Source organism: Pongo pygmaeus, chromosome X (genome assembly GCF_028885625.2).
Source record: "Pongo pygmaeus isolate AG05252 chromosome X, NHGRI_mPonPyg2-v2.0_pri, whole genome shotgun sequence".
Taxonomy (NCBI): Eukaryota; Metazoa; Chordata; class Mammalia; order Primates; family Hominidae; genus Pongo; species Pongo pygmaeus.
The window spans coordinates 134,474,586-134,492,645 of NC_072396.2; the positions used below are offsets into that span (position 1 = coordinate 134,474,586).

Genomic DNA, 18,060 nt, shown 5'->3' on the forward strand with positions numbered 1-18,060 from the left:
TGAGAACTGTGAAGAAGACATTTGATTTCACCATGAGGTCATTGATGACCTTCCAGCAATGAGTTTCCATGGAGTTGGAGTAGGGATGGCAGAAACCAGATTTCAGGTGGGGGCGGGGATACCCCAACCCATGCAGCACCTTTGTGCAAAATTTTTTTTTAATGGTGACCCTTTATCAAGATGCTTACTTTCAACCATCAGGAAACTGTCATAATAAACTGATTTTATTAGAAAAAGGCACTTTAATGCCAACTGCTGGAAACACGCATAGTAAATACATTTGCACAACCAAACACAGTGCCCTCCAGGGGGCAGGGAGAAGAAGAGTGGGAGAGGGTGATAGTTGGCTTGGCAAAGAAGAGAAGAGCGAGAGCGCGGCCAGGGGAGGTAGTTAGGTCAAGTGGATGGTTTTGTACCAAGGACACAGCAAAGGTCCTCAGGCACTGATTCACATTACCCAAAGTCACCAGATAATAGAGTTGTTTCCGTGGCTGACATTTCTTAGCCTTGCCCTCAAACTTGGCAGGAGGGAGGCAAGCTCGTCTAAAGAAGGGAGAGGGGAGGAGATCCAGGCAATTGGCCTAGGGGTTGGCTTTGAGAGAGAATAGGTTGACCCTTCCTCCGAAAGAGGGAAGGGGGAAGCAGGGAGCCACGAAGAGAGAGAGGTGCCATGGGAACTCCTGGCTGCCGACTCCCGTCTTCTTGGTGAAGGAGTCAGGGTTAGGTGTGAAAGTGGGAGATGAGGGGCATTGGTCCACCCAAGGAGGTCTGCTGCAGTCATCATAGAGGCAGGCTGGTCCGCCTTCAAGGTGAGTTGCAGGCAGGCTGAGCAGCAGAACCCATGTGGTAGGTGCCCATGCTTGAGCAGGAATGGGGGCGGACCCCATCTAGGTCACTGCCGGACTAGCCCCAGTGACGCCTGACAGCTGGAAAATGTCAAAAAGTAATCAAGAGGGAGCCCAGGATGGGGGAAGTAGGCTGGGGTGTCAGCAAAGGCTATTGTCTGGCGGGGGGCCAGTATCACACAAACAGCCCAAGCCCTAGGCACAAATACTCAATGAATTCAGCTCTGGGGGCTTTGTGGCTAGCTCTGAGGCTGGAGGGCACTTCACCCCCGTCTAAATCCTTCAGCAAAGCACTCTGGGGTGGCCCAAGATTCCAGCCTGACCGCGAGGTGACTGTGGTCGCTAACATGGCAAACTCCAGGAAAAGCACCTTGGTCCAGCCAGTGAGGGCTGCTCCCAGAGCTGACTTCCCTTCCCTCCCCTCGTGGTTTTACCCTACTCGGCCTTCGTGTCCCTGAGGAGCGCATCTTCCCCAATGTGCATGCGCATCAAAGCGTTCCTACTCTGCACTCGTTCCAGCTCTACAACATCTCCAGATTCGGGGGATCAAACTTGTACCCCATAGTCTCAGAACAACTGAATCTTGGCATGAACAAAGGGAATTAGAGAATGCTTTCCCTTAAAAACAAAATCTCTATCCCTGTGGCTGATCCACGGAGACATACACACACACTTGGAGACAAGACCTCACAGCTACAGCCCTGTCCTCCCCAAAGAAATTAAGATACAGACCAACAAGTACACACAAGTACATACAGGGATATTCACATATAGGATAGTAAATTCCCCGTGTAGGGAATGCAGCCAGTGAGATAGAGCAAGGTAGAAGGGCTCTTCTCACAAAGCTGCTGCACAAACCCTGGCCACAAACTTCTGCCTGGCTCAAGGCTTTTTCCCTCCATCACCAAGTCAGCCCGTTATGCTGCCAAAAGCATATGCCCTAGTGCTCTTGAAGGCCATAGTCTGATGCCAGGGATGCTTAAGCTGGGCACTGTTTGGCCACAGTGACACCAGGCAGGGCCGGGGGACTTGGGGTCAAGTGTATTGACATCCCACCGAAATGCAGGGGCAGGTGTGCTACTGAAGTCAGTCCCTATGAAAATGCTGCTCAATTTTGCCTGGTGGGTCACACTTGCCCTGACCCCTTTGCTTATATGTCATGGGGCTCCATCTTAATGAGGGAAGTAGGGTTGAATGGGGAGAAGGGGGCTGGGGTGGGGGATCTTGTCAGAAGGCTCCCAGATGTGGTCACACTAGGCTCAGCCATCAACAGGGACCCTGAGCCTGAGGAGAGCTCAAGTTCAGCCACCGGGGTCAGCCCAACAGTGGGGCGGCTGGGAGGAGACAAAGTCTGGTTGCCCAGAAGGCTCGGATTGTGGGAACCCCTGGAAACCACCTGGGTTGGAAGTGGCTGAAGATGAGCCTGATCTCTCAGGAGCTCCCTCAGGGTCTCTTCAGGAACCAGCAGCCCCTCCATGGGGGCCCCTGTCACCATACCCTGAACATAGGAGGAGGACCTCAGTGGCCCCTCCTTGACCCCAGGGGCTGCTGTAGTGCCAGAAGTCCTGATGAAGGCAGCAATGACAGTCCCAGGGGGCTGAGAGCTGGGCCCTGCTGGTCCAGCCCCTGTGACCGTGGGTGGCGCTGGGTTGGTTGGACGGTTGGCCCCAGCCAAAAGTTGGGGGAGGCCACTGAGAATCAGTGGAGCCCCTGGGGCTGCCACCTGGCTGTCTTGGAAACTCGCGCTCAGGGGGAAAGAGGCCTGCAAAGTGAAGGTGTCCTTGAACGTAGAGGCCGCTGGAACACTCTGGAGAACGAGCTGAGTGGGAGCAGTAGTACTGGCAGGAGGCCCATTGGTCAGCACCGTGGTCAGTGGGATCGTCTGCAGGGTCAGGGCCGAGCCCGACCCCACGGGGGCCACTCCTAGGTGGATGTTGCTGGGCACTGAAGATGCACTGAGAAGAAACAGAGAACAGAGTTGGTTAAGGCAGGAGGTGTCCCTCAGCTGGTTAGGAAGGAGGGCACGAGAGGAATGGAGCTGAAGGTGTTTGTCGATTTATTTGCTGTTTGTTGTTGGTTTTTTTCTTTTTCTAGAGACAGGGTCTCACTCTGCTGCCCGGGCTGGAGTGCAGTGACATGATTACTGCTCACTGCAGCCTTGAAGCCCTGGGCTCAAGCAATCCTCCTGACTCAGCCTCCCAAGTAGCTGGGACTACAGGTGTGTGCCACCACACCCAGCTAATTTTTAATTTTTTTTATTTTTTTTATTTTTATTATTATTTTTTTTGAGACGGAGTCTTGCTCTGTCACTCAGGCTGGAGTGCAGTAGTGCCATCTTGGCTCACTGCAACTTCTGCCTCCGAGGTTCAAGTGTTTCTCCTGCCTCAGCCTCCCAAGTAGCTGGGATTATAGGCGAGCACCACTACACCCGGCTAATTTTGTATTTTTAGTAGAGACGGAGTTTCACCCTGTTGGCCAGGCTGGTCTTGAACTCCTGACCTCAGGTGATCCACCTGCCTCGGCCTCCCAAAGTGCTGGGATTACAGGCGTGAGCCACCATGCCCAGCTGTAGCTCACATTTATTAAGTACTTAGTATATAGGTATATAGGTCAGGGATCATTCTAAGTGATTGACATGTGGCATTTTACTCAATCCTGAAAACAGCCCACAAGTGGGATAAGAACAATCTGATTTTACAGCTTGAGGAAAGTGAGGCACAGAGAGGTTATATATTAATAACTTGCTCCAAGACCAGCCATACCTTTGTTATCCTTTGATTTCTTCCAAATGGGGATGCTGGGGTCTCACAAAGCCTAGATGTGAGCCCCCACTCTAGTGCTTACACAGCGAGTATACATAGTGAGTAAGCACTACAGCAGGGCTTCACATCTAGGCCTTGTGACCCCAGAGCTCATCTTCCTCACCATTCCACTCTACTGCCTGCCCTCCTCGAAAGGGTGTCTCACTGCACCAGCATAGTGGGAGGTCCATACACAAAACCCAACAAAGTCCAACCTTCTCAGGGAAAATCGGAGGCCCCTTAGTGGGGATGAGAAGTAGCTGGAGCTTCCCGGGTGGGCCTGGAGGTCCCAAGGGGTTCACAGCAGGTGGCTCTAAAACATTCTCTGTTGCTTCTTTCCTAGAATGGAGGAGGCTTAGGAGGATGGGTCAGGACACCGAGGCCCTGGTGGCTCCCTGGGGAGCCCCTCTCGTGTAAGCCCCCGTATGTGTGACCTCAGGCAAGTGACTTTCCCTCTCTTGACCAACAAGTGCCGTTCTGGCTTCTCCGTGGCTGTGGGAGGATCCCATGAGCCTGGATACAGAGTAGAGCTTGGCAAGAAGTTGAAAACTGAGCCCTGCTAGGCGCGGTGGCTCATACCTGTAATCCCAGCACTTTAGGAGGCCAAGGCAGGCGGATCACCTGAGGTCAGGAGTTTGAGACCAGCCTGGTCAACATGGTGAAACCCCGTCTCTACTAAAAATACAAAAAGTAGCTGGGTGTGGTGGTGGCTACCTGTAATCCCAGCTACTCGGGAGGCTGAAGCAGGAGAATCACTTGAATCCGAGAGGCGGAAGTTGCAGTGAGCAGACATCATGCCACTGCACTGCAGCCTGGGTGACAGAGCGAGACTCCACCTCAAAAAAAAAAAAAAAAAAAGAAAAAAAAAGAAAACTGAACCCCAACATGATGTACTATGTGAAGACTCATGCTGACCTGGGTGCCCTTACCTCACAGCTTTGGTGAGCTTGACCTGGCCCTCTGCTGGAGAGACGAGCATGGTGGAGGTAGTGGGGATCTCCTCGTCTAGCGACGGTCCCAATTCCAGACTCGCAGATGGCTGGAGACCGACATGCTGAATTTTTGGCTTCTCCCAAGAAGAGCTGCCCTTGCCCTGGGGGGCAGATCTGGATGAGACCCTGGAGCTGGTTCGCCGGGTTGTACTGGCAGAGGCCACAGAGGCCGTGGAGGCCTGAGATGGGGCTGCTGTGGCTTCGCTGCTCTCGTCCTCATCTTCAATGACCACCAGGTCCTTGGGCATCTCCTTAAACTGGTACACCAGCCTCTGCCCTTCCACTTTGGCCAGGATGCCTCTTTGGTAGTAGTATCTAGAGGAAGAGGGGCGGGGAGTTGGGAGTTAGCCTGGAGCTGGGTGGGAGACCTTCTACCTCCATCTCCCCAGTGCTCCTCCCCCAGGGCTAGGCAAGCATGAGGCTGAGTGAGGCTGGCTGGGGAGCCAGCTGAGGGCCCAAGGGCAAGGGAAAGGATATGTCAACACCTGGACTTGAAAGGCTTTTATGACATCCTGAGATTTCCCCCTGAGGACTCAAAGGATCACAAAAAGGTTTTCAGATGTCACCCCCCTCCAACCCCCTGCTTTGGGGCAGAGGACAGAGAATGACTGAAGGAGGGAACTGAGAGTGAGGGGATGGATGGTGGGAACAGCAATCCCCCAGCCTGAGAGACCACCTCTAGGACAACTCAAGCCCACCTCCCCGGGGCTCTGGCTTGCAGATGTGAAGACCTTCTTGGGGAAGAGGGGGTGCTAAACTGCTCTTCCATTATAAAAAGCAAAAAGGAGGCCAGGCGCGGTGGCTCACGCCTGTAATCCCAACACTTTGGGAGGCCAAGGTGGGCAGATCACTTGAGGCCAGAAGTTCAAGACCAGCCTGGCCAACATGGTGAAACCCCGTCTCTATTAAAAATACAAAAAATGAGGCCAGGCGCGGTGACTCACGTCTGTAATCCCAGCACTTTGGGAGGCCGAGGTGGGCAGATCACGAGGTCAGGAGATCAAAACCATCCTGGCCAACATGGTGAAACCCCCAGTCTCTACTAAAAATACAAAAAAATTAGCCAGGCGTGGTGGTAGGCGCCTGTAGTCCCAGCTACTTGGGAGGCTGAGGCAGGAGAATGGCATGAACCCGGGAGGCGGAGCTTGCAGTGAGCCGAGATAGCGCCACTGCACTCCAGCCTGGGTGACAGAGCGAGACTCCATCTCAAATAAAATAAAATTAAATTAAAATTAAAAAAAGAAAATACAAAAAATTAGCTGAGCGTGGTGGCATGTGCCTGTAATCCCAGCTACTTGGGAGGCTGAGGCATGAGAATTGCTTGAACCCAGGCAGTGCAGGTTGCAGTGAGCCGAGATTGCGCCACTGCATTCAAGCCTGGGTGACAGAGCAAGACTCTGTCTCAAAAAAAAAAAAAAAAAAAAGAAAGAAAAAAGAAAAGAAAAAAGGCCAGGTCAGATACAAGAGGAGGGGGGCTCTTCCTGCCAGAGGGGGCCTGGGGAACGGACATAGGAGCAAGCTAAGAGGAAAGTTACGAGACTCGTTTCCTTAGGATCAATCAGGTCTCCATGAAAGCGAGGAGGACTCCTTGGACTTAAGGAAGGACTGGTGATCCCCAGGGCAGGGGTTCTGCATCCCAACAGCTCCTACCTTAGTGCCCGCCCCATTGTCTCATAGTTCATGTCAGGCTTGTTTTTCTGCTTCCCCCACAGCTTGGACACAGCTTTGGAGTCCACCAGTTTGAAGATGCCTTTCTCTCGCTGGGTCCACTTGATGTACTTGGGACAGGTGTTTCTGTCTTGCAGAAGCGCCAGGAGGAACTCCCACAGATAGATGGTGCTGCCTGCAGAGGGGCAGGCTGTGAGGGGCAGCCTGGGCAGCTGGGGCACCCTGGCAGCAGGGAAGGGGCTCCCTCCCCACCTCACCTGAGTCCCAGCTGTCCATACCTTTGCCATCCTTTGATTTCTTCCTAATGGGGATGCTGGGGTCAGTGACAGGTGAGGTACTTCGGTTGCCCTTGGTCTTCCGGACTATGAGGGAAAGGTGAGTAGGATGAGGAGCAGCTCCCAAGAGAGGGCCCAGGAGCTGGCCAAGTTGGCTGTGACAAGGCCAACAAGGAGGAGGCAGGTCACCGGGGCTGGAGGCCCCAGATCGCTCTCCACAGCCACAGCCCTCAGGCCTTTGCACCCTCATTTTCAGGCCCCCAGGGTAGCACTGCAACATGGCTACAATGTGGAGAAACCGGGTGCTTACAAATAAGTTACCTTTGTGAGAACAGAATCTGCCTAGCCTAACTTCTGATATGGAAAGGCAGCCTAAAGGCACCACTATTGTGCAGGTAAGTGCGGTGCTGAGGTTTGGTTGCCATGCTGACAAGGCAGTATCAAGCAGCCATCGCCTGAGTAAATCAATAACACCGGGGCTTGGGAAAGCCCAAAGTCCTCTCTCATATATGGCCTTGGCTTTATAAGCTCTGCAGAAGGGAGATAAGCACCCAGCATGACTGGTCTTTTATAGGCTGAGGACCCAGAGGTCCGGGGATTGGCCAGGGGGCCGAGCCTGGTGTCCAAACTCCCAGCCTAGGATTCAACTCATCGAGATCATTAATGTTTCTGAAAGAGTTTATGCAGATCCCAGGCAGACAGGGGCAGCATGGGAAATGTCAGGCTACAGGCAGGCTAACAGATGAGGCCAGGTTTTACAGAAGGGAGGCCTTTTGGTCCATCTGTGTCACACCAGAGAGCTGGCCTCTTAACACATCCATGAGCCCTGACCGCCCCCCACGCCCAGCCCATCCCCTCGGAGACACACATACACTCACTCTCCCCCACTTACTTCTCTTCTTTGATTTCCCAGTCTTCTTGGCACTTTCCTCTCTGGAGGCCTTCTCCTCCAGAGAATGCCCCTCTTGGTCACTAGTGTCACCCGCCCTGTTCAGGGCATCGGGCTCAGAGGCAGGAAACAGGTAGTTGGGCAGAGTGACAGCTGGTGCAGGGTCCGAGTCTGGAAGCATTTCGGAGGTACTGACTGCAAGAAGAAAGGCCTGAGGTGGGCGGGGCCCAGGGCAGGGCTGGAGCGGGGTCTCCCAGCGCTGGAGAGACGGGTAGGTTCCAAGGGAGGGCGGGGGCTCATCCCCCCAGCCCCAGACACAGGATACACCTGAAAATGCCTCATGTGGCTTGTACCACGAGGAGAGGAAACATCTGCAGAGCTGTGGGCACAAGCTGGCCCCAATTACAGCTGCCACATTTATAGCCCACTGCTGGTGGTAGGGAAGTTCTAGGCGGCACCCCAGGTAAAGGGCCACCTTGATTTAGTCCTTGGCTCATTTTACGACTCAAAGGGGCCTTAGAGATCATGTAGCCCCATTCCTGTGTTTTCCTGATGAGGAAACTGAGACAGACCCAGAGAGGGGAAGTCATGTGCCCAAGGTCACACAGCAAGTTGGTGCCCGGTACAAATAGGCACCCATTATTGGATCCTGGATGAATACTGGTGAGAGTCAGGACTAGAAATCTCTCAGATTTCAGCTTTATGGCTTGCCTTCCCTCACTGTACCACACTACCCCTTGGGAGAAGGCAATCTGGGGGGACCCTCCTGTGCATCTGCCTGAGGGGGCATTGGGAAGAGCCTGCCTTGGGGGCCCTCTGGGGAGTTAGGAGCCTGGTAGGATGGGCAAGGATCACTTATTTCATTATTTTATTTATTTATTTATTTAGACAGAGTCTTGCTCTTGTCGCCCAGGCTGGAGTGCAATACTGCGATCTCGGCTCATTGCAACCTCTGCCTCCCGGGTTCAAGCGATTCTCCTGCCTCAGCCTCCCAAGTAGCTGGGATTATAGGCATGTGCCACCACGCCAAGCTAATTTTTATATTTTTAGTAGAAACGAGGTTTTGCCATGTTGGCCAGGCCAGTCTTGAACTCCTGACCTCGTATTCCACCCGCCTCAGCCTCCCAAAGTGCTGGGATTACAGGTGTGAGCCACCATGCCCCACGCCCAGCCTGGATCACTTATTTCTAAAAGAGCCACATGCTGCATATCTCAGTCTTCCTGGGAGCTAAGCAAAAGAGCAGAGGGGCCTGAGAAAGGCACCCTGGCCAATATTATTCAGCCTGAAAATGGAAATAAATTATTATTATTTTTTTGAGATGGAGTTTCACTCTTGTCGCCCAGGCTGGAGTGCAATGGCGCGATCTCGGCTCACTGCAACCTCTGCCTCCTGGGTTCAAGTGATTCTCCTGCCTCAGCCTCCCGAGTAGCTGGGATTACAGGCTTGTGCCACCACGCCCAGCAAGTTTTTATATTTTTAGTAAAGATGAGGTTTCACCGTGTTGATCAGGCTGGTCTCGAACTCCTGACCTCAGGTGATCCACCCGCCTCAGCCTCCCAAAGTGCTGGGATTACAGGCATGAGCCACCGTGCCTGGCCTGAAAATGGAAAGAAATTCTAACACGTGCTACAACATGGATGGACTTTGAGGACATCGTGCTAATTGAAATAAACCCATCACCAAAATACAAAAAGATAAAAGTCATATGTATATCAGTGGGTGTGGTGCATGTATACCTGTGTGCACACATGTCTGAGAAACCAATACATGGATTTCATATTTTTAAATGGAATTATTTTGTTGCCTTGAGTTCAGGCACTGGGGTTCAAACTTACAGATCTGCTTCTCATCCAGGATATCGCTGGGAGACTCCATATTGAGTAAGACTTCCGCGGTTGACATGGTGTGCGAGGTGGCCTCATTGTCATCTGGTCCGGGTTCCATGGTGGGAGGAGAGAAGAAAAGTTCCCTCAGTGCACAAGGCAGGGGGTACAGCTATAATCAGGGCCAGCCCAAAGAAAGGATGGTGGTAAGCATCCCTCGGGCTGACCCTGAAGTGAGTGCTAAGTGAGGGAGAAGCAGGGGACCCTGACCAGAGGTACTGAGGGACAGCCAGGAAGGGCCCAGCACCCCTCCTTACCTAACTCTCCACCCCCTCAGCTGGTCTTCACTCCTCATTGTCCCACCCCACTTCCACAGACCATGAATCTACCAAGATGGTTCCCTCCTCTGTGAACCAGCACAACTTTTTGGCTGGTGGCCTTGCCCATTCTGCATGGGGTTACTAGAGGCCATTGTGGGCTGCTGTTCCCTAAAGACACAGCCCCTTTTTCTACCACACCTTCTCTACCCAGGAAGGGAACAGACCTGTCAGCAAAAAACTGCCTTCCAGGATCTGATCCTGCGTCATGCACAAGGTCCCGTCTGTTATGATGCCATTGTGAACGTCGTCCAACTCCAGTCCCGAGTACAGATGCAGTAAATCAGGGTAGGGTACCTGCTCCACGATCACAGCTGGGAACACAGAGGGGTCTTCCAGCTATGGAGAAGATAGGGATGTGGTTCAAGACCCACCCAGCTCTTCCAGCAAACCCTCCCTACCAGAATCTGGCCCTCTGTGCAAGTCCTTATTCTTGGGTTCATCAGGGACTGTCCTTTGTATAGGATGATATCACTCTGGGTCCAGACTCATTAGGTGATGCTTGAGTGGGTTCTTGATGAATAGATGGGTTAGCTCTGCACCACCAGCACTTTAAGCATTTTTTTTTTTTTTTTTTTTTGAGACAGAGCCTTGCTCTGTCGCCCAGGCTAGAGTGCAGTGGCATGATCTCAGCTCACTGCAACCTCCGCCTCCTGGGTTCAAGCGATTCTCCTACCTCAGCTTCCCCAGTAGTTGGGATTACGGGTGTGTGCCACCATGCCTGGCTAATTTTTATAGTTTTTCTAGAGACAAGGTTTCATCATGTTGGCCAGGCTGGTCTTGAACTCCTGACCTCAGGTGATCCACCTGCCTCAGCCTCCCAAAGTGCTGGGATTACAGGCATGAGCCACCATGCCCAGCCAAGGGCAAGCTTTTTTTTTTTTTTTTTTTTTTTTTTGAGACGGAGTCTCACTCTGTTGCCCAGGCTGGAGTGCAGTGGCGCTATCTCGGCTAACTGCAAACTCCACCTCCTGGGTTCACGCCATTCTCCTGCCTCAGCCTCCCGAGTAGCTGGGACTACAGGCACCCACCACCACACCTGGCTACTTTTTTGTATTTTTAGTAGAGACGGGGTTTCACCGTGTTAGCCAGGATGGTCTCGATCTCCTGACCTCGTGATCCACCTGCCTAGGCCTCCCAAAGTGCTGGGATTACAGGCGTGAGCCACTGCACCCAGCCAGGCAAGCATTTTTCACTGGTTGTAGTTATGGTTTAATCCGTGGCCAGGTTAGGGCTCAGTCTATGAGGATTAGATTCATTCTAAGGCCATTGGGAATAGACCGGTTGATGGCAAGGGCAAGGGGCTCAACCTATAGTCGGGGGACAGAGGGATTCAGCCTAGAGTCAGGGCTGGGGACCTCGTTCGCAGCCAGAGTTAGGGGCTCAAACATCTTCGGGCTCTGTCTGTGGCAATGATAGTGGGAATGAAGACAGAACAGAGGCATTATAGAAGTAGAAATGTCAGGACTCAGTCACTGCCTGGATGGGGGAGAGGGGTTCAATTTCCAGCTTCATTCAACAGGGACATGGAGATACTGCTCATGCCAAGGGAGGGCCCAGGAGGAGGAAGAGCAGGCTGTGGACCAAGATAAGGGCTACAATGTCTGGATGTGGTGAGCTTGAGTTACCTTTGGGACATCTGAAATAGAGATGCCTATCAGGGAGTCAAAAATAAGTGTCTAACAGTTCAAAAGGGAGCTGGTGGTCGCTCAATCCCTTGGAGTAGATAAGAAAATTGAGATGAGAATTCAACCCCTAGAGAACATAAGTGTTTTGAAATTAAGCAAAGCGAAATTAAAAAGCAGTATGACTGCATGTGTTTTTTTTTTTTTAAAACTCCATATAGAGCCTGCATGTGGTGGCTCATGCCTGTAATGCCAGCACTTTGGGAGACAGAGGCAGGTGCATCACTTGAGCCTAGGAGTTCATACACCAGCCTGGGCAACACAGCAAGACCCTATCTCTGTTAAAAAAAAGTTAAAAAGAAAAATCCTCTATAAAGAAATAAATATGCCAGGATGTTAATCATAGTTTTCTTTTCTTTTCTTTTTTCTGAGACAGTCTGGCTCTGTCACCCAGGTTGTAGTGCAGTGGCATGATCTTGGCTTACTGCAACCTCCACCTCCCAGGTTCAAGCAATTCTACTGCCTCACCTTCCTGAGTAGCTGGGATTACCGGCGCCTGCCACCATACCTGGCTAATTTTTGTATTTTAGTAGAGACGGGGTTTCACCATGTAGGCCAGGCTGGTCTCAAACTCCTGACCTCAAGTGATCCACCCACCTTGGCCTCCCAAAGTGCTGAGATTACAGACGTAAGCCACTGCGCCTGGCCATAGTTTTATTTTCATTATGGAGTTTTGAATGATTTTTTTCCCCTTTCTACTTTTTTGTATTTTCCAAATTTTCTTTCATGGGAATGTTAATTCTTGTTGTTGTTATTGTTTAGTCTCAAGATCTGTTTGTGGATGATAATTCTTTTTTTTCCCCATGCAAAAAGAATGAGAATGATCCTCTCTGTGTATTGTTCCTGTGGGATCCAGAGAAACAAAAATGGATAAAAGACCTTTGGATTTGGCCATGGTCAGTCACCCTGGCTAGATCAGTTTCAGAGCAGTGCTAGGGTCCCAGGCCAAGTCGCAATGGATCTCGGTGAGGACAGACTGAGGTAAGCAGTTGGGTATAGTGATTAAGGTCCCAGCATCTAGAGCTGTCCATGATGATATCCACTAGCCACGGGTGGCTATTTAAATTTAGAGGTAAATAAAAACTTTGGAGAGCTTAAAAATTTATTTCTTCAATTGCACTAGCCACATTTCAAGTGCTCTACAGCCACGTGTGACTAGTGGCCCCATACTGGACAGCACAAACATAGAACATTTCCAGCATTCCAGAGAATTTTTTTTTTTTTTTTTTTTTTGAGATAGAGTTTTGCTCTTCTTGCCCAGGCTGGAGTACAATGGCACAATCTCAGCTCACTGCAACCTTCACCTCCTGGGCTCAAGCAATTCTCCTGTCTCAGCCTCCTGAGTAGCTGGGATTACAGGCATAGGCCACCACCCCTGGCTAATTTTTGTATTTTTAGTAGAGACAGAGTTTCACCATGTTGGCCAGGATGGTCTCAAATTCCTGACCTTGTGATCCGCCTGCGTCGGCCTCCCAAAGTGCTGGGATTACAGGCGTGAGCCACCGTGCCTGGCCTCGTTCCAGAGAATTATGTTGGATTGTGCTGATCTAGAGCCAGAGTGCCTGGGCTTGAGACCAAACTCTGCTGCTCACTAGCACTGTGACCTTGGGCAAGTTACCTAACCTTTCTGTGGATCAGTTTCCCCATTTATAAAATGAGAGTGATCACATGATTGATCCCCTAGGATTGTTAAAACAGATCAATACACATAAAGCACTCAGAGCAGGGCCTGGCGTAGACTAAGCTCTCATTAAGTGTTAGGTATCAGGGGCTTCTAGGAGACTGGTAATGTTTTATTTCTTAATTTGGGTGGTGAGGGCCTCGGTGTTCATTTAATACACGTCTATATCTAAATATGATTTATGCATCCTTTTGCATGTATTATGTATTTCAAAATAAAAGTAGTTTCCTAAAAGGAGTGAAAGGGGCTGGGTGCGGTGGCTCACACCTGTTGTTTTTCTTTTTCTTATCTTTTTTTTTTTTTTTTGAGACAGAGTTTTGCCTCTTATTGCCCAGGATGGAGTGCAATGGCTCGATCTCGGCTCACTGCAACCTCCACCTACCAGGTTCAAGTGATTCTCCTGCCTTAGCCTCCCGAGTAGCTGGGATTACAGGCATGTGCCACCATGCCCAGCTGATTTTGTATTTTTAGTAGAGACAGGTTTTCTCCATGTTGGTCAGGCTGGTCTCGAACTGCTGAACTCAGGTGATCTGCCTGCCTCGGCCTCCCGAAGTGCTGGGATTACAGGTGTGAGCCACCACGCCCGGCCGGCTCACACCTATTGTAATCCCAGCACTTCGGGAGGCCTGAAGCGGAAGGATTGCTTGAGCTCAGGAGTTTGAGACCAACCTGGGCAACATGGTGAGACCCCATCTCTACAAAAAATACAAAAATTAGGCTTGGCATGGTGGCTTACGCCTGTAATCCCAGCACTTTGGGAGGCCAAGGCGGATGGATCACTGGAGGTCAGGAGTTTGAGACCAGCCTGACCAACATGGTGAAACCCCCTCTCTACTAAAAATACGAAATTAGCCAGGCATGGTGATGCACGCCTGTAATCCCAGCTACTTGGGAGGCTGAGGCAGGAGAATTGCTTAAACCCAGGAGATGGAGATTGCAGTGAGCCGAGATCGCGCCATTGCACTCCAGCCTGAGCAACAAGAGCAAAACTCTCTCTCTCTATATATATATAGACACACACACACACACACACACACACACACACAATTAGCCAGGCGCAGTGGCATGTGCCTGTTGCCCCAGCTACTTGGGAGGCCGAGGTGGGAAGATCACCTGAGCCTGGGGAGGTTGAGGCTGCAGTGAGCCATGATTGTGCTACTGCACTCCATCCTGGGCGACAGAATGAGACCCTGTCAAAAAAAAGAAAGAAAGAAAGAAAGAAAGAAAAAAGAGTGAAAGGCAGGTAAGAAAGTAAAACAGAGTGTGGAGACTACCCTGGGGGGAAGAAAGGAACTAAAAAGGTATAAAAAGATGCAATTTTGAAGGTGGGGGCAGAAGGGAGGGAAGGTTTTCTTTTAGGGTTGGGGACACTTGAAGATGTTCAAAGTTGAGGAAAGAAATCTGAGGTCTAAAAGATACAAGAGGCCGGGCGTGGTGGCTCACATCTGTAATCCCAGCACTTTGGGAGGCCGAGGTGGGTGGATCACCTGCGGTCAGGAGTTCAAGACCAGCCTGCACAACATGGTGAAACCCCGTATCTACTGAAAATACAAAAATTAGCTCGGCTTGGTGACGCGTGCCTGTAATCTCAGCTACTCCAGAGGCTGACGCACAAGAATCGCTTGAACCCAGGAGGCAGAGGTGGCAGTGAGCCGAGATTGTGCTACTGTACTGGAACCTGGGTGACAAGAGCGAAACTCCATCTCAAAAAATAAAAATAAAAAATAAAAGATATGAGAGAAGGAAGTGATGGATGGTTTGAGGTCTTGAAGGATGCAGGAGAGGATAGATTAAGTACAGAGGTTGGGAGTCACCCTTGCAAGGAAAAGTAACATTTCTTTCTCCTGGGCCAGTGGGAAGGAAACAAGAACAGGAGATGTTACAGATAAAAAGAGAGAAGGGAGGGAAATTGAGGGCGTCCTGGGCTTTGAGCTTCTCTGTGGATTGGAGGAGAGGCTGTCCGCTGAGGGTGGAGGGATAGGTTGGAAGGTAAGAACTGATTCTGTGAAAAACAGCCTCTATGAAGAAAAGAAACAGTTGCTGAGTGGACTAGAAACAAATGAAAAATGACAAGTAGCACTGAGAACTCATGTATGGTAGATTTTTCTTCCTTTCTCCTTGTCTGATGCCTTCCACGAGGCTAGGCACACCACATATGTTCAATAAAATTGAGCTGCTTTAAGGCAAGGAGGTAGACGGAAAGTTCAAAGTGCTCAAAGGCCACTAGGGGGCAGGCTTTGGTAGGCCGCTAGAGAATGGACCGTTTTTCCATCCTCACAGGATTTAGAATAGAGAGCATCTGAGTTTAGACTGGAATGCCCTTTGGAGATAATCCAGTTGGATCGCCTCTTGGTGAAGATGGGGAAACAGCAGTCAGATAGGGTAGGGGTCCAGGCGCGGTGGCTCACGCCTGTAATCCTAGCAGTTTGGGATGCCAAGGTGGGTGGATCACTTGAGGCCAGGAGTTGGAGAACAGCCTGGCCAACATGGTAAAACCCCGTCTCTACTAATAATACACAAAAATTAGCCGGGGTTGGTGGCAGGTGCCTATAGTCCCAGCTACTTGGGAGGCTGAGGCAGGAGAATGGCTTGAACATGGGAGGCAGAGGTTGCAGTGAGCCGAGAACACGCCACTGTACTCTAGCCTGGGCGACAGAGTGAGACTTTGTTTCAAAAAAAAAAAAAAATAGGGTAAGGGACAGGACTTGCTCAGGTGACACTGTGGCCAAACTGGGATCAGAACCCAGGGCTCCTGACTCCTAATCTTCCATTCTTTCTACTGTGCCTGGATGCCTCTTCTCTCTCCATTTTGTGGAAGGAGGAGAATGGAGGGTAGTGATGAGTCTGCCAGGATACCATTCAATGGGTACATCTAAGTGCACAGAAAACGTGCCAGTGTAGGGAAGGTATGGAGCAGTGGGGACCTGAGTGAGTGCCAGAATCCTGTCCTATTTTCCAACTTCCTCCCACCAAAAGACCTCATTTCCAGCTTGTCCTGAATCCTCAGGCTGGGGCCAAAAAGACGACTCTGAAAATGTCAGGGCCTGGATGCCAGTCTACAGTTCAGCTGGCAGTGCTCATTCTTGCTATGTGGCTGTCCCCACAGCTTTCTCACTGTGACACTTTGGGAGAAGAGAAGTGGCCGAAAAATGCATTTGATGGTCAGTGTACCCCTTATGCATTTGGTCCATGTTGCTGACCAACCAACAGCCCAGCTGATGTACTTAGCAGCTGTTTGGCTGGCTCGATGATTGCATGTGGGCAGCCAGCTCCCTAAATGACTGCCCGGTGACTCCAGACCAGCCTCATGAGTGACCGGCTGGCACGCAGGCTGGCTGGCAAGCAGGGCCAGTGCCCTGAGCATAGTAGGTGCTTGATGGATATTTGCTGATTGGCTAGCTTTGCAGCCAGCTGGCTCCCTGGCTGTCTGCCTGGCTGTCTGTGTCTATCTGATTGTCCACAGGGGCTGACTGTGCTCTGTTCTCTGGGGCCATACCTGGTGGATATCATCATCCATCCCGTTGCTTGCGAACTCAAAGATCAGGTCACTGGGCTGTAGGGTAATAGCCATGCTGTCTTTTCAGAGAGCTGACAATGGGATTATCAGAGCCCTCCAGAGCTGTGGGGCTTTCTTGATGAAGGGACACTACCCAGGTACTTTGGAGCCTAGAGCCTACCCCCTGAGCTGCGGTAAAATAGGGGGTGGAGAGAGCTGGAGTAGGTGGTGGCCTAAGCCAGGCTCAAGGCTGCATTCTGGGCTGGACCAACCACAGGAGCGACCTAGAGAGAAGGGAGAGATGGGGACAGTGAGTAAGTCACCTTCCTTCAGCTCCGTTGCCAGAACTGCCTATGAACCAGAGGGACCCTGCCATGCTAAGGCAGACTGCCAATAGAGGAGTGGCCGAAAGGGGAGGATGATGAGAGAAGAAAAGCAACAGAGAAGAAAGAGGTCAGGGAAAGAAAGAAGGAGAGAGGAAGTCAACTGAATGGCCTCCAGTGGGAAGTGGCTGAGTGTTGGTGCCCGTCTGGGTCACCAGCATCGGCATCTTGCACTAGTCCCAGAGACATGCAGCCTCCCTCCCTGCCTCCTCCCCTTCCCCTGGAGAAACTGCCAGATGGAGGAACTTTGCGCTCTCTCCACCCTGAAGACTAATCCCCAGGGTGAGTCAGGGCGCCTGGCCTGGCCTAGTGGACGAGGCAGCAGCATGGAGAATCCCTGTAACTCCCTTGGCTTGGGGAAGAATCGTGTGAGGGGCTGAGTGGGGGCCTGTGGGTATCTGTATACCCACTCTGTAGTGCTCTTCTGACTCTGCCTGGCTCCAGATGAAGTCAGACTAATCTTACCTTGGGAGTGGGGGCCAGTTAGCTTTGAGGGGCCACGTCTACAGAGGAAGAAGTGGGGGTGGTCACACCCATGCCTGCCTCGCTGTGGGAGTTGTGTTGTGTGAGGACCAGCAGTACCCTGCTCTCAGGGATGGGACTCTCAGATGGAGCCAAGCCTCCAGAGAGCCTGGAGACTGGGGGACAGGTGGGCCACGTACCCTGTTTTCGTCAGCACCCCCCACTCTCACCACTACTACTGCCACCCGCCAGAGAGCGTGGCCTCTGTGCTGTGTGTGGGTTTGTGTTCTTGGTTCAGCTTTGCTTTCAGTTTCAAGAGCGAACTGTCACCCTGGGAACTGGTGAGGAGAGCCCCGACTGGAGGAGGGGCAGACGGAACCTTCCCCATCCTCTGGGGCTGGCTCGGGCCCCTTTTCCAGGAAATCTTCTGTGTCTGCCGCAGCCCAAACACACCTCCTTTCGCCCCACGTGCCCTCAGCGCTCACGGTGTCACATGGCGTCCGGGCCTGCATTTGTTTCCCCTGTCGCCACTCCTCAGGGCTGTCAGTGCCCGGGCGCCTCATCTGCGTGTTGTGGGTGGTCACACCCAGTCCTGCCTCCCACAGCCCCAGCCCTCCCACCTCCCTCCTTGCCAGCCAGCTCTGCTCCTCCACCCCATCACTGGAGCTTCTCCACTTCCAGG

The 18,060-nt window shown here is 51.7% G+C and overlaps 1 protein-coding gene across 3 annotated transcripts in view; it reads right to left on the bottom strand.

Annotated features, from left to right (window-relative positions):
- Positions 1 to 206: 206 nt before the first annotated feature.
- ELF4 (E74 like ETS transcription factor 4) overlaps positions 207 to 18,060 on the bottom strand; it is a 45,937-nt gene continuing 28,083 nt past the window's right edge. For 2 of the 3 annotated variants that reach the window (XM_054471310.2, XM_054471309.2), the window contains exons 2-9: positions 16,534 to 16,817; positions 9,839 to 10,010; positions 9,307 to 9,399; positions 7,474 to 7,665; positions 6,585 to 6,668; positions 6,289 to 6,481; positions 4,576 to 4,953; positions 207 to 2,800 (exon numbers count right to left, since the gene is read on the bottom strand). In XM_054471310.2, coding sequence (XP_054327285.1) covers positions 1,996 to 2,800; positions 4,576 to 4,953; positions 6,289 to 6,481; positions 6,585 to 6,668; positions 7,474 to 7,665; positions 9,307 to 9,399; positions 9,839 to 10,010; positions 16,534 to 16,608 — 1,992 coding nt within the window. In that variant the 5' untranslated portion in view covers positions 16,609 to 16,817 and the 3' untranslated portion in view covers positions 207 to 1,995. The remainder of the gene's footprint in view (positions 2,801 to 4,575; positions 4,954 to 6,288; positions 6,482 to 6,584; positions 6,669 to 7,473; positions 7,666 to 9,306; positions 9,400 to 9,838; positions 10,011 to 16,533; positions 16,818 to 18,060) is intronic. The other variant, XM_054471311.2, reaches the window with a different exon arrangement.